At 50.2% G+C, this 14126-nt stretch overlaps 5 protein-coding genes across 5 annotated transcripts; 3 read left to right on the top strand and 2 right to left on the bottom strand.

The window, feature by feature from the left end:
* Window positions 1-377: 377 nt before the first annotated feature.
* On the bottom strand, window positions 378-2253 carry T069G_00547 (major facilitator superfamily domain-containing protein; the record flags this gene model as incomplete). Its single annotated transcript, XM_056167757.1, has 4 exons — window positions 378-621; window positions 692-1531; window positions 1603-1844; window positions 1927-2253. 4 exons carry the CDS (start codon window positions 2251-2253, stop codon window positions 378-380), a joined length of 1653 nt encoding a protein of 550 aa, XP_056033073.1.
* A 936-nt stretch (window positions 2254-3189) lies between these two features.
* On the top strand, window positions 3190-4553 carry T069G_00546 (taurine catabolism dioxygenase tauD, tfdA family domain-containing protein; the record flags this gene model as incomplete). Its single annotated transcript, XM_056167756.1, has 5 exons — window positions 3190-3435; window positions 3527-3601; window positions 3667-3725; window positions 3791-4001; window positions 4068-4553. 5 exons carry the CDS (start codon window positions 3190-3192, stop codon window positions 4551-4553), a joined length of 1077 nt encoding a protein of 358 aa, XP_056033072.1.
* Window positions 4554-5761: 1208 nt separating this feature from the next.
* T069G_00545 (uncharacterized protein) lies at window positions 5762-6289 on the top strand (the record flags this gene model as incomplete). Its single annotated transcript, XM_056167755.1, has 2 exons — window positions 5762-5956; window positions 6017-6289. The coding sequence occupies 2 exons, from the start codon at window positions 5762-5764 to the stop codon at window positions 6287-6289; spliced, it is 468 nt and encodes a 155-aa protein (XP_056033071.1).
* Window positions 6290-6955: 666 nt separating this feature from the next.
* Window positions 6956-7378, top strand: T069G_00544 (uncharacterized protein; the record flags this gene model as incomplete). The annotated part of the gene is made up of 1 exon (XM_056167754.1): window positions 6956-7378. One exon carries the CDS (start codon window positions 6956-6958, stop codon window positions 7376-7378), a length of 423 nt encoding a protein of 140 aa, XP_056033070.1.
* A 976-nt stretch (window positions 7379-8354) lies between these two features.
* T069G_00543 (fungal specific transcription factor domain-containing protein) lies at window positions 8355-10982 on the bottom strand (the record flags this gene model as incomplete). The annotated part of the gene is made up of 4 exons (XM_056167753.1): window positions 8355-9596; window positions 9698-10171; window positions 10312-10665; window positions 10866-10982. 4 exons carry the CDS (start codon window positions 10980-10982, stop codon window positions 8355-8357), a joined length of 2187 nt encoding a protein of 728 aa, XP_056033069.1.
* Window positions 10983-14126: the final 3144 nt, after the last annotated feature.

Here is a 14126-nt window from a genome sequence, read left to right as displayed (position 1 = left end):
GAAGTCTTTTTAGGTCCCGAGTCAGATGTCAAGTGCCATCCCCGCAATCTCTTGAGCCGAGAAGCATCGATTTTCAGGGCATCTCCGGTTCGTTGCCGGTTCTACTCGAGATATCCGGTTCCGGAAGGCCGATGATGTTTTTTTGCCCGAGGATAACCAGCGACAAATACAATTCATGACAGAACAACGGGATTTTAAACCTGTTGACGCAATATCAGAAGAACAGGCATCTATTGCTACAGCAGCAACTTGAGTCGGTTCAGCATGCACCATTTCTGCCAATTCATGTGACAGCGATATATGCAGTGCCGTGCTTCCGCATCCCGTCCTATCTTATGAAAGAAAGAAAGAGTGAAAAGATAAATTATTTATTTGCTCTATACGCTTCTCTTGCCCATTGACTCAAACGGAAGAATTACACTCAAAATAACAAGCAGCCCAAACAACGCCGCGCAAACAAACAAAGGAGCCGTCGTCTCTACGTTTGCATAGCTTCCAACCAAAACTCCCAGAATGCCGCCGACTCTGTTGAGAACAACACAGATGCCATAACCCGTGGCGCGATGGGCAGAGGGCAAAATTTCAGGAGTATATGCATAAATGGTTCCATAGTAAATGTTGCTACAACAGTAAAATGTCAGCCTTTATTCAAAAATACTAAGGGAAGAGTAGGTGTCAGCAGGGGACTCACGATGCCGCGGAAATGGCAGCTGAAACGCCAACATTCTGCACTTCATTCTTGACCTGCGTATAGCCAAACTGGAGAACCATCGTCGTCAAAGCTCCAATGGCGAGTGTGCCTCTACGGCCCAAGAACTTCGTCTCGACCAGAACGGCGGCTATGACTGGGCCGACGAGCCCTGCAACCTGGTTGATGGCATAGTCTCTCCACGTAAGATAAGTCGAGCTCTCGCCAAAATCGGCACCACGAGATGCAAGATAGAATGGCAAGAAGACGCTATACAGGGGAGACACCATCCCAATGACGAACCAGTTGGCGATGATGACAGTGGTAGACCAAGCAAGCTGCCGCGTCTGGAAGAGGCCCTTGAAGTGCATCTTGAGCCGAGTGGCAGACCAGGCCGACTCCTGAGTATGCAGAACGATGCCCTCCGCCTGTAGTTGTTCTAGTGTCAGGCTATGAGACTTTCCGGCCTTGAGAGAAATGCCGTTGAGAGTCTTGATGACCTCTTCGTCACGGTTCTGGGCAATGAGCCATCGCGGCGTCTGCACCATGCGCACAAGGGCAAAGCGGGCAATGGCCATGATTAGGACAAGGCCACCACAGGTGAAATGAAGGTATCTCCAGCCCATGTTATCGGCTCGACTACATGTTTCGGGCGTGGCATCGGGGGCGCAACTGAAGTTGCCCATGAAGGCCCAAGCAAGGAGGCCGGTGATGGTATATCCAACTGCCCACCAGACGGCCATGAACGTGACGAGCCAAGCATGGGTGGTAGGGAGGAACTCGAGAAAGTTGGTTGCATCGAGGATGTAGTTGCCGCCAGCACCTGCGGAATAGAGGGCCACACTGATTCATAGGTCACGATCTGTTATTAGTTACCGGTCATCTAACATGTGGATGCTTGAGAGGAAACTCACATGGTAGCAAAGGAGATGTAAGACGGCATGGCACCAGCAATCAGGACAAAGACGGCGCACGACATGAGACTTGTGTTGAATGCCAGCTTCCGACCAATGATGTCGGCAGTGAAACCCCAGAGGCCAGCGCCGACGAGGAGTCCAATCTGCGAAGCCAGCGGGATGCCGGAAACGTGAGCACTGGGGTTTCCATACTCTTGCTGTACGGCAGGATTTGCGATGGACTGGCAAACAACGAGAAGCTGTGCGAGAAGAGCGTTTCCCACATGTTAGTTTACAACATGATATTTCAGAAAACAACATATAACGAGAAGAACTGCGTACCGAATCAACTGTATATCCGAAACCGTTGAGCCAGAATAGGTTCCATTGGAAGCTGGTCATGCCGATCTCATCGATTGCCTGGTTGACAAGCGCCATCTTCCTGGCCAAGACAGGATCAAATTGCTTAACGTCAAATACGTCACTGACGGAAGTGGAAGATGCCTCGTCTTGGTCATCCTGGGACTTGACAACAACCGCGGACTTTTCATTGTCGTTGCTGTTGTTGTTAGAGTTGTTGTTGCTGTTATCGTTGGATGCTGAGCTCGCCCCATCATACGGCGATCCCTTCTCACTCAACTCCTGCGATCTAGTTGGTTCAGAATTCATGGTTGCGGATACACAAATAAACGATGAAGACGGATATGAAGCCGGAAGAATAGTAATCTCGCATTTCGAAACAAGCTCATCGTCGGTCGTATATATAACATTGAACCCCCGACTCCCCCCCAAACGTCCGCCTTTCTGCTCCTCCCCTAGTAACGCTGCCTCTAGACAAGAATCTATTATGGCTATAGTAGAAACGTTGCGCACGTCGATCTAAAGATGTGCGATGCGCTCTTGGAAAAATCACGTCTTCGACATGGAAATGGTATCATATCCGAGCAGCCGCATAGACAAAGCGCTGCAACCGCGTATAGCGTCGCATATAATAACCTCCAAGGCGCAAATAGTTGCTGTCAATCTATTGCCCGACTCGCCGTGGGATTCCGTTGTGTGGTGATGGCGTTTGCGACATTATAATGGTACCATTGCCCTGGTCTGGGTTAGGCCAGATGACAAGTGACGAATGCGTATCTTTGATTCCATATCGCGATGCTACTTCCAGGTTGCTTCCCCGCGTCATGCACGGCGTTAGCACGACATACATATATCGCATCCCAAGATCGGAGGGCGCTGTAGATTAGAAATGCTGGGATTCATGTACGATTCCGCGGGGTTTGTCGAGACGCATTTGGACATAAATGCTTGATCTTAGATAGGGCGAAGTGTCGTCATTGGGAGTTGACATGGCGATAGATTTGTGGCTGAGAGCTTGCAGCACATCTCCGGATAAGCAGACAGTATGAAGTAGAGCTTCACTTCGGCATGTTGAGCCGATTGGGTCGTCACAAATGAATTCTGGACGATCACAAATCAATATTCTTGTTAAATCCTTTAAATATTGCCCTTGTTCCTTGTTCTTTGATAAGAACCAAAAGTTGAGATCCAGGAACAAAGGACAATCCAGGATAGAAGAGAAAAAGAGCATCAACACCACTCACAATGGCCACCGTCTCCACCACAATCACACCCGCCGTATTGGCTTACAAGCCTCCTCATCCTGCACTCAAGGAATTTGAGCCAGCTCGCGATCGCGCATTTTTCGCAGACCCGGCAAAGGCATCACTGCTGGGCCTGGCGACGGCCGTTGAGGAAGTCACCCCAGTTATCGGAACGGAGCTCAAAGGCGTCCAGCTGAGCAAACTTACCGACCAGCAAAAGGATGAGCTTGCGCTGCTTGTAGCCGAGGTGTGTACAAAATGAAGAGCTCCGACATGTTGAAGAATGGCGGCACCAGCGTCGTAAAGGAGGAGAGACATAACTGACACATTCATGTTAGCGAGGTGTTGTATTCTTCCGCGACCAAGATATCACCCTTGACCAGCAGCATGCGCTTGCATCATACTATGGCATTGTGAGTATCATTGGAATAGATGTGCTCTCAGACATGGCATCTAACACGAACTGCAATGATATTAGCAAGATAGAGATCCCAACCAGCAAGATCCCAGACATGTAACCATCATTGGCCGAGGCGGGTATGTTCTTGAATCCAGTCTGTTAACCCATCCATCCACCTGATAACTCACCATCTTCTCTGCAGAAACTCTCGAGCTCATGGCAACTACACAGCGGAATGGCATGGAGATCACTCATTCGAGGTGAACCCGCCTTCCTACACGCTGCTGCGCCTAGTCAAGACTCCCCCAAGCGGCGGAGACACAATCTTCACCAGCCAAGTCGGTTTGTTTGACAAATTAAGTCCCGCCTTCCAGAAGGCCATTGAGGGTCTCCATGCCATCCACTCTTCAGATGTATGGTTAAACATCCCTGTCATCGTAAGAAACTGCCAGAAATCGAACTAACGTGAGCAAACATAGAGAGCGTACCTGGCTTCCATCAACGGCGGAGGAACACCACACAGAGCCCCCATCGCCACTGCCCATCCTCTGGTCCGAACTCATCCAGTGACCCGTCTCAAGAGTCTCTTTTACAACCCATCCTTCATCGAGCGCATCCAGGAGCTCAACGCCCAGGAGTCTCACCACATTCTCGCCTTCCTTCGCGAGCACCTCTCCAACGCAGATGACTTGACGGCGCGGTGGAAATGGACTCCTGGCGCGGTCGCGTTCTGGGACAACAGAATTATCGCCCACAGAGCTGTTCCAGGCGGCTATGACACAGAGCTGAGAGAAGGCAAACGCACGGCCGTCTTTGGCGAGCGACCATTCTATGACCCCGAGAACAGCGAGACCCTGTCGGAGAGGGCTGAGCGACTGGCAAAGGAGAAGGGCGTGAACGGAAACGGACTCGTGAATGGAAACGGGCTCGAGGACAAGACAAAGGACCTGGTCTTGAACAATTAGAAAAATGTAGATGAGATGAAAATGTAGAAACTATCCATGTCCACGTGTAACCTTGTTGACTTGCCTCGGTGTTTGATAACAATGGGTGTCAAGGATGGGCTATTGCCGCAATTATCGGCTTTAGAGACGAGGCAACATCGTTCTTGGCTTGTTGGGGAGAAGCATAGGTATCAAATATAGATTGTAATCCGCGTGTTTTTGCAACGCGGTATTGAAATATCGCCCAAGGAGCAATAGCAGCCTGCTACAGTGATAACATGGAGATATCCTTATGCTCACCTGCGCGTTATTCCTGAAAGATGGAAGAAAGAAGACGGAAGGTGAGAGATAAAGGATAAATAGTAGCCTCTTTCCAAACAGCTTCTAGAAAGAGTGTACAATTCGAAGTCACTAACCGTTGGTGGTCACGTTCTGGAACCAGCATCGAAAATTTCATCTGCACAACATAGCCGCACATTGCCGTTATATCGACGAACAAAACAATGGACTGCTATATTCATTGGATGTAATAAATTCTTAGGCTGCTAGCATAGTAGTCTTGAATGAATACAAGGAGAATAAATAGTCAACAAACCCAAAAACTTCGCCAAAGCCAACAGCTATATGGCCAATGTGCCCTGACATGGAACTTACGCCTCTCTTTCTCCCATCACACTCCCCAGTATCAGTGCTATCAGAAGAAATCATTCACTTGTCCCAAATCACTCCCTAGCCTGCAGTGACTCTAGCCAAAAGTATTGCAGAAAAGAAAATACACAAAAAGGGGGGCGAAAAAAACGAGAGGCTACTGATCTGTGTACACTCGACCACAACAGCTGCCAGCACTTGCACAATCACTCCCGCTCTCTTCTGGCCTCCCCCCTAATCACTCTCTGCCACACAGTCAGGAAAAATCTTCCCCCTCTTGGAAACTCCATCCTCTTCACCATCCTTCTTTTGAGAGACTGTTTTCCCCCTTCAACAACCATCACACACTCTCTCATCTGATATCAATCCGAAGGCTTCTTCATCAATCATTCATCATTAAACCAGTAATTTTCTTCCCAGAAAGCATCTGCATAAAGGTATGTTGGAGTTTCCTCCTCGCTTTCCATCTCTTCTTCCCCTTCCTCCCATCTCTTCATCATCACCAACATCATCATCTTTCTCTTCAATTCCCAAGTCTCCCCAAACTAAATCATCTCTCAATAAGCATCCTCATCTCCATCATGAGTGATATCAATCCCAACACCAAGAAATTTTACATTGCCATCGCCTGTAGCATCCTGGGGCTCTTTCTCCTCCTCATCGTTCCATGCGTCGTTGCAATGTGCGTTGTCCGTTATCGCGAGAAGCGCCAGGAACGTCGTGATGCCCTCGCTCGCGAGCTAGAAGAAGGCCAGGGCGATGACAACGCGGCTCCTGTCCCTGAGCATCCCATCCTCGGCTACCGCGTCGACGAGATTGGCGAGGCGTCTGGCTAGAAGCAAGGCACCGGTCCCGACAACGCACCCCTCTATCAAGAAGCAACTCTTCTCCACCACGCCGATGGTCACGTCGAAGTTCGCAAGCCTGAGCCCACCAAGGGTAAAGGCATCGCTTCTCCTCAGGCCAGACCCGTCGGTCGCTTTCAGGAGGACCTCCCCGAGGCCTCTGAGCAGCAGCTCCAGACCAAGCAAGACGACGCCGTCGCAGAGTCTCAGGGCTCCCAAAAGTCTGTCGACTCCAAGAAGAAAAGGCTCGACCTCGACGAGTGAGAGAGCAACCCAGCTTGTCTCTGACAACGCTGCGGCGAAAATCACCTCGACGGAATCTGATGAATGATGTATTACGATGAATGAATTTGGCTTTTTAACAGGGTTTACGGAAATGGAATGGGTGGAATAGTGATTTTAACAAAGGGAATCATGTCATGGAAAGGGACTTTTTCTTTTAATTCATAGGGTGTCAGATTCATCATCGTCGTCGAGATTGTTCTTTGAACAAAACAAATGCACCCTTAGTTCACTACACGCTTGATTCTATTCTTTGATGTGATTGCTTGTCGCCATCTGATTATAAACAATGGACCTCCAGGTGTCTTTTGTTTGGATTATTCTGCTGATTTTTTTGCCAAAGATGCTTTGCCATATTCCTTTGTTTCTTCTCTCGCCAAGCCAACAACATTCTGGCATCAGTTGCTTCTAAAAACTTTCAGGATGAGCTCCATTTCCAAGAATAAAACATCAATATTTCGTTTGTTATCTTCCTTTCATCTGTGCCAACGCTATTCCAGCACCAGATATATTATCCCATCCCATAAATCCCATCCCATAAATCCCCTGCCTCCACCACTCCACCCCAAACCTCCCAAATCCACAACCTCTCAAACCGAAGCCAAAACATCATCAACACAATATCAAACCCATATCCTTCAGTCCAAAATGTTCGTCGGCGGCTTCTTCATACGCTCAACAACCCCTCTCCCCAACGTCTTCACCCTCCCCTCCATCTTCTCTCCCTCCCCTCCTCCCTCCTTCATCCGCTCCTCTCTCGCTGCAATAGCCGACTACTTCCGCGACGCACTCGCCATCTTTCAGCTCTTCTGGCCTCTTTTCCTCATCATGTTCTGCATTAGCCTCTTCGCCTGCCTCGTTCAGCAATACATCTTCTCTATGCTCGCCTTCGCATCTCGCACACTTGCCAATGGCATGCGGAGGATTTATTTGCCTCGCTTCGACTTGGTTAGGCCGGCCATTGATCGACTGGTCCAGCTATTGCCAACCAACTTGAATCTACTCAAGAAGAGCAAGAAAAAGACGGGAGGTAGACCACGATCTGTTTCCGATAAGAGTGGTACTCGCTAACCCTACTATCTGGTACGTGGTCCTAAATGCGGATATTCTCCTCGGACATCCTCCTCGGCCATTCTCCTCGGTCATTCCCCTCGGTCATTCCCCTCGGTCATTCTCCTCGGTCATTCTCCTCTTTCTCCGACGACGTTCTGCTAATCACTTCACCTCGACAGGAAATTCAGCTACTAGGCATTGCGACGCTACATAGATACGCCTGCATCACGATCCGATCACCCTCAGCTGCTTGAGCCTCATTTGGCATCTACGAGTTCCCGCTACATAGTATCGCACAAGCACAGAAAAGAAACAAATCTCAGCCTCAACGAGCTTGATGAGGTAGATTAGAGCATAGAGATATCTCAACTATGTACCGAAAAGAGTTTTATATACACTTGTGCAAGTCCCCTCCATGTTGTACATAATCACACCTTGTGATTGGGGTTGTCCAATGTCATACTTGACAAGTCCGAAACTTGTCCTACCTATATGCATCGTGCCGTTGAGCTGCAGAGATGTGTCCAAAGATATAAAAATAGAAGTAAAATAAATAAACAAGCGTGGGAGTGGTTCCATTTCAATCGTACAAGAAATCGTGTCGACATTCACCTATACTCGACACGAGAAAAGAAGCATGATTAATTTTGTGGCAATTCGTGCCCGTTGCGGAGAGGAGACCAACTCTATGTCGACCCAAAACGCCCCTGGTAAAAGCATATAGAGGAGAAAGAAGTAACAAAAAACGAAGGGGGAGAAAGAAGAAGGAAAAGGAAAAGGAAAAAAAAAAGCCTTTCCGATGTCGAGGTCCGCCGACTCTGATCCATCCGAATTTGCTCCCTTCAGTCAACCATACACCATGCATTCCGGCTAATACTCAGCTCTCATCCGCACAAAGATTTCCCCTTCTTCATTTGTCCTCACCTGTACCTTTTCCACATTCATCGTCTGCGGCTGGGTTCCTAGTATGTATCTCTTCCGGAGCAACGGGCTTCTAACCCATATTGCCCATATTAAGATTGCCCATGGTATATCCATCAAACATGGAGGCTGAGAGTTGTTCTCCGCTACTCGGCAGGAATTCTCCAAACATTTCCCAGTTAACTGTAGAGACATCGAGATATCCTCCGAGGAATTGGTTGAATCCTCCTAGCGGCTGCTGCTGAGGTGTCACCGTTGTCGCGGGAGATGTCACGGATCCCTGGCCGGATGACCTGGAATCACTCGATGGCACCAACTCCCTGAGTCTATTGATAAAGGATGGGGTCTCAATTCGCTGGCCATTCTGGCCATAGGCAAGCTCCCGCGCCCGCCAAGCTTTGAGCACAAATTGGGCTTGGGCGACATGGGGTTTGATAGTCATGTCGGAGAATTCGTGATGGTCACCATAAATTCTGCGCATTACCTCCCAGGCGCGGTCCGATAGACTTCCCACGGGGCGGTCGTGGAGCAACCCTGTAAAGACTGCAAATGCATCAAGCTGAAAGTGAAAACGCATGAACCACTGAAAGCCAGCGGCGACCATTTGCTCGTGTGCCTCTGTCTTGTGCTCCATCATCATCAAAAGGACTTTGAAGAAATTATCCTTGGGGCCGAAAATCTCGGTCCCCCACTCTGGTTGCTCTTGTATTGGGACGAGCATTTCCTTCAACCTACGAGTGAGCATTGGTCGAATAGCAAGCGCTGCGACGTGGACATTGCCCGCCCTTATGTCGATCATATTCTTTTCAATTTCCAGCAGTCTCTCTTCCAGTGCCTCTGCCTTTTTTCGAAACTTCTCAAAAATGGCTTTTGTGTTATTTTCCGATTCCGGGCCATCATCGAGCGTCTGGCCCATCATGGCAGCCTCAAAGGCACGGGATTCGTTGGATCCATCGGTTTCCAATTTGAATCGGAATATTTCTGAAATGACAATGCTGAAAGCCATTTCTGTAGGGCCGTCGCGCTCCACGACCGGCTCCGTCGAGCCGGGGAAAAGATCCGCATCGTTCAAATTCAGAGGCTTCTTGGTGTCCCAACCAAGATTCGACCATGACTGGCTTAAACCGGACATCATGGCACATTTGGCATCGAGCATCATAATCTGCCACCAAATGCGTCTGCGCATCTCCGTTTCGAAAGGAATTAAGTTGAGCTGTGAGCCATCTCGATGGTAGCCCATTTTCTGGGCTATCCGCATAATGACTCCACTGATGACCCATTGAGCATGTCTATCGTAGCGTCCTTCTAGAGAAAGCTAACGGTTCGTTAATAACGGCGTATTGTGATGAGAAGCTCAAGTGAAGGAATTAATGAGGGAAGGGTGACGGGAAGTTTGCTGCCTAAAGTCAGACTTACTAGATAGAGAACAACGGCCTGCAATGTGGTCATGTTATAATTTTTGAGAAAGCTATATTTGATTAAGGACGCTTTGGTGCCGGTATTGAACTTCTGGATGGCAACATCGCGAGACATGCCAATTGTTTGTATGCACTCGGCAGCCGACATGGAAACAGTTGCCATGGCGAAGACGGAAAAAAGAAGTGCTTGGTTATGTAGCGGTACAGCAGCCATGTTACTCGCTGCTTCTATGATCAGGGGCTGCAGGCTCGGTATGTGGAGGATTTTGAAAAGCGGGTTGACACGATCACAATAGAGCTGCCAAAGACGGAAAACATGGATCGGGTCGGGTTGCAGGTCTTCAACGTTCGTGTTAAATACGTCGGCGGAAAGAACGAGGTCTGCGTTATTGTCTGGAGTGAGCTCATCTGAGCCGAGGAGACTAGATTCTTCTGGATCATCCGTCTCTACGATGTCCCGCATTTTCTGTAGCTGTTTGTACGCTTCAGGTCAGCATCCGTCGCAGAGTTGAATCAATAAATGCAATTGAAAGTCAGGGTCTCCATGATCCAAGTTTCGAGTTCAGATCGTGGTTCGGATCGGCCATTGCCCATCCCATGGCTTCCACTAACCTCATCGTAGACACTAGCCCAAATGTAGCTATCCATGAATCGGACGTTGCCATCTTCCTTGACCATGAGGGAGCCTGGATTCCGAGACTGGGTAGAATCGACGCTGGCCGGCGTGGCAACGACGGCTTCGGAGGTTGGCAGGTTTGAATTGGACGGTGTGGCTGGCAGCGGTGGCAGCGGGCGCTGAGCAGGAGGAGCAGAAGGCGCAGGAGCAGGGCCAGGAATCGGCACAGATCCGCTTGCATACTGCTTGAGCAGTTCCTCGCATCGAGCAAGGCGTTCCTGGAGATCTTGATTCGGGCGCCGGCGTTTGCGGGCTGGCGCCGGCGTGCTAGGCGTGCAGGTGACATTGGCCTGGGGCAATGTAAGTTTCTTGCAAACAAATGATCAGGCAGCGAGCTGGAAGGTTTCGTTTCCCTTTTCTTTCCGTCGCGAACATGGTCCCGGCGACTGGGAGCCTTGAGTTCGGGAGGTGAGAAGCAGAACGGGAGACGGCACATTTTCATGAGACCTGGAAGCTACCGGACCTGGTCAGGGAGAAATGGATCGCGCACCTTGATGCAGTTGGAGCATGGTGAATTCCTATCGCATTTGATTTTGCGATGCTGGCATAGGACACAAGCCAGTATCCTGGGATGCTTGTGAGCTCCGGGTGAAGCGTTTGACGACATGTCCAAGGTTGCGCCGGTGATTTCACATGTCACCAGCGGGGAGAACGTGGGGTGTAATGTCGGGTCCAAGCCAAACCCCGAAATCTGGTGATGAGAGCGGTAAAAGAAACAAAACCCACGAGAGAAGCAAAGCAAGAAAAAAATCAAATACGGCTAGAGAATGCAAGAGTGCAATGTAAGATTCAAGTGCGCCAGGCACGAAAAAAGTGAAGAGAAAAAAGAAGTGCGAGATTCTAATAGCGCGTGAACAAAATCTTAAAAGCCGGCCGAATAGAAGAAATGATATTGCCTGACACAGCTACGTCTGGCGAGACAGGGGCAAGAGGCTGTGTGCAGCTGGTCGGAAGCACGGAGTCGCAGTAATTGACGAAGAATGAAAGTAGACGGCGGGCAGCCCTCTAAGAGAATCAGAGGTTATGGGGGCGGAAGAACACCTAGGCCCTGGTGCTTAACAAAGTACCGGAGAGTTCTTAGGTGTCCGGACAAGCCAGGGAGCCGGAAAACGGACGAAATGGCTATTCTAGATACGCGTATTGCAAAGGGCAGCGGTGGAGATGACGTTGGGACCGAGAAATGAAGTGCCAGGCTGTGATGTGATCCCGTGCGCTGCCGGATGCAAGGCAATATGCCGTAGGTTAGAAGTGGTATTCAATGGCACAAACAAGCAGACGTCAGTGGTATGTCCGGCCAGGAATACGGACGGCGGAGACGGCGGCGGCGACGGGAAGATGCTCAGCTTCTTATTGAATGTCTTCCGCAGCCGTGGATCCTTTCCGCAGCCCTTACTAACCAGACCCTCTCTCCCGTTGGCCTCTTTCCGCTACCTGCTAAGGTATTCCGCAGCGCTGGAACGGCGTCAATTGCGGAGGAGAAAGGTTGTTTGCTTAGATATAAGATGGTGAAGCAGCGCAGGGCTGGACGAAAGTTGTCAAAAGGCCGTGGAAATGTCGTCCGTATGTCCGTTATTCCGTTCGTGTGTTGCGCCCGACGTCAGGGCCTAGCGGTTTCTCGCGCCAGGTACCAGACAATTTATAATACAGCGGTAGATTATACCGAGCTGAAGGGAAGGAAGCGGCAGTGTGCGTGTGATCGCGTGCGTGAGTTGGTTCACGTTGCGCCTTGTGTATTCGTACCTAGCTGCAGGGCAGGGCGTGATGTAAGCATCCAGTAGCTTGTTGGCCTGCTGCAGCAGTCAGGATCAATGCTGGAAATCCTTTCAGCTCCAGAAACAAAAAATCAAGGTTCGCGTACTCGGCTATCGCTGCCGCGGTCCCTAGAACGGAGGCAGCGGAGAGAAAATTCCAAACAAACTTGAAGCTCGAGGCTAGTTGGTCAGCGGCGAACTTGGCAGCGGGGACGTCAGAACCAGCGCGGTGGCAGAAGAATCGAAGCCTTACGGCCAGGGCAAAAAGAATAGAAGAAGAAGAAAAAATAAGTGAGAAGCAGAGAGATGAAAGTTGAGATAAGAAAGAAAATGAAAACGAAACGAAAATATCAAACACAGTGAAGTACTATGTATGATTTAGTACCTAGGGAAGGAAGCGGGATTGAGTTTCTTGTTTCTTCCTCCTTCCTTCTCAGCGCCTTTGCTCGCTTTCGTTCCGCTGGACAGCAGGTACGAGGCTGCTATATACATATACTCGCTTGTACTTGAAGCTTCCAGAGACGAATTGGCTCCTAATACGCCCTACTACGCTCTACGCCAGGTACCCAGTACCTCCTGATCGCGTACCTTTGGTCGCTACTCCGTACGACCACTCGTCTAATTTTCAGTACCTTAGCAACTCCGGTGGAGCTATTTTTTGTGGTGCAAGGGTGACTCGACCAAACTTCTTCCAGGTCTTTCTTCTCCTGGCAAAGCACAACATTGAACTCCAACGGCGGCAAAGAGTCAGCAACAAAGTCTAAATCCTGTCTTCGTCATGCTCATTTCTCCTGGCGGCGCTTTCTGACGTATCGCCCTCACTTGACCCGAGAAATTATCAGCGAGCTTCGAAAAGTCCCGAAGCCAGGCAGGGGGACACAGGATTGGCGAAACCCAAGACGTGGCAGTGCGCAGCGGCTGAAGGCTAGGCTACAACACTGATGACTCAGGCGTGATTTAAACGGCATCCATTTTCAGGAGCCATACGGTTTACAGCACAGTTGATGCGGCCGTGCTAGTGTTAGACGGGCAACGACGTTTGATATTGGCCAAGGCCGCGTATGGATGGAGCTCTGTGTCTTGTGTCTTGGGCGCCACGATTCGACGGCATTACGCGGAATACGTGGCTTATTTCCAATTGCAGAGGATGATGGCCGCCAAAGGGGAAGGCTTTCATTTCCAACAAGGCCTCCAATGTCCTATTGAGGAATGCTTGGCCGCCGTCCTTGTTTGTGCCTGTGCTCATTTCGTTTACGGGCATGATGATTGCAAAATCCATCGTCGGAATCTTCAGGAGCCGGATCGGATCCGAATCCCCCCAAAAGACTGCGATTAAGCCCGGTGCAAGGTCGCAGCCTCGCCCTCCGGCATCGTGGGTCGGGCGTGTGACCAAGTAGGTGACTCTTTGTTCGTTTTCTCCGTTTACAGAATTTGCAGAATTTGCGCAATTGGGGAACATGGTCCGAGATCAGCACGGGATGACTCTGTGATGCTTTGGCGCCAGTCGACGGATGGAGGCGATTCCGATTGGCCTCTTTAGTCCTCCTCTCTTCGTTTTGCTCGGCTTGATTTCGCATTGGCAGCTAATCGGCCGAGCCCTCTTCTGCGACCCCCCTCCTCCGTGGCCTCCATGGACGCCTCTCAGAAAAAGGCGTCGCGCCGGCGCTCCTCCAGGAAGCCACGCCAATGACCACGCCCACGATACTGTACAGTACCAATTCACAGACCCATAAGGTTAGAGCTGCTTGTGGGCGCGCGGCTGCTTGTCCTGCATCGTCTCGTCCCGGGGTTCGGGTCCTTGCCGTCGTCCGAAAGGTCGGATAAACCCACACGAATCCGCTTCGCAAGTCCGCACCCCGGCTCCCAAGGCCTGCGGAGGGCTGGAACAATCACCAGACTTGGCTAATGCGTTAGTTTTTGCACAACCTCCAGCTCATCCGAACCAGACATGGCGCACGGAGTTGGCGTCCGTTCGACCTGGTGCTGCTACTACAAGCACC

Source organism: Trichoderma breve, chromosome 1, assembly GCF_028502605.1.
Source record: "Trichoderma breve strain T069 chromosome 1, whole genome shotgun sequence".
Lineage (NCBI taxonomy): Eukaryota > Fungi > Ascomycota > Sordariomycetes > Hypocreales > Hypocreaceae > Trichoderma > Trichoderma breve.
This window is presented reverse-complemented; position numbering and strand designations above follow the sequence as displayed.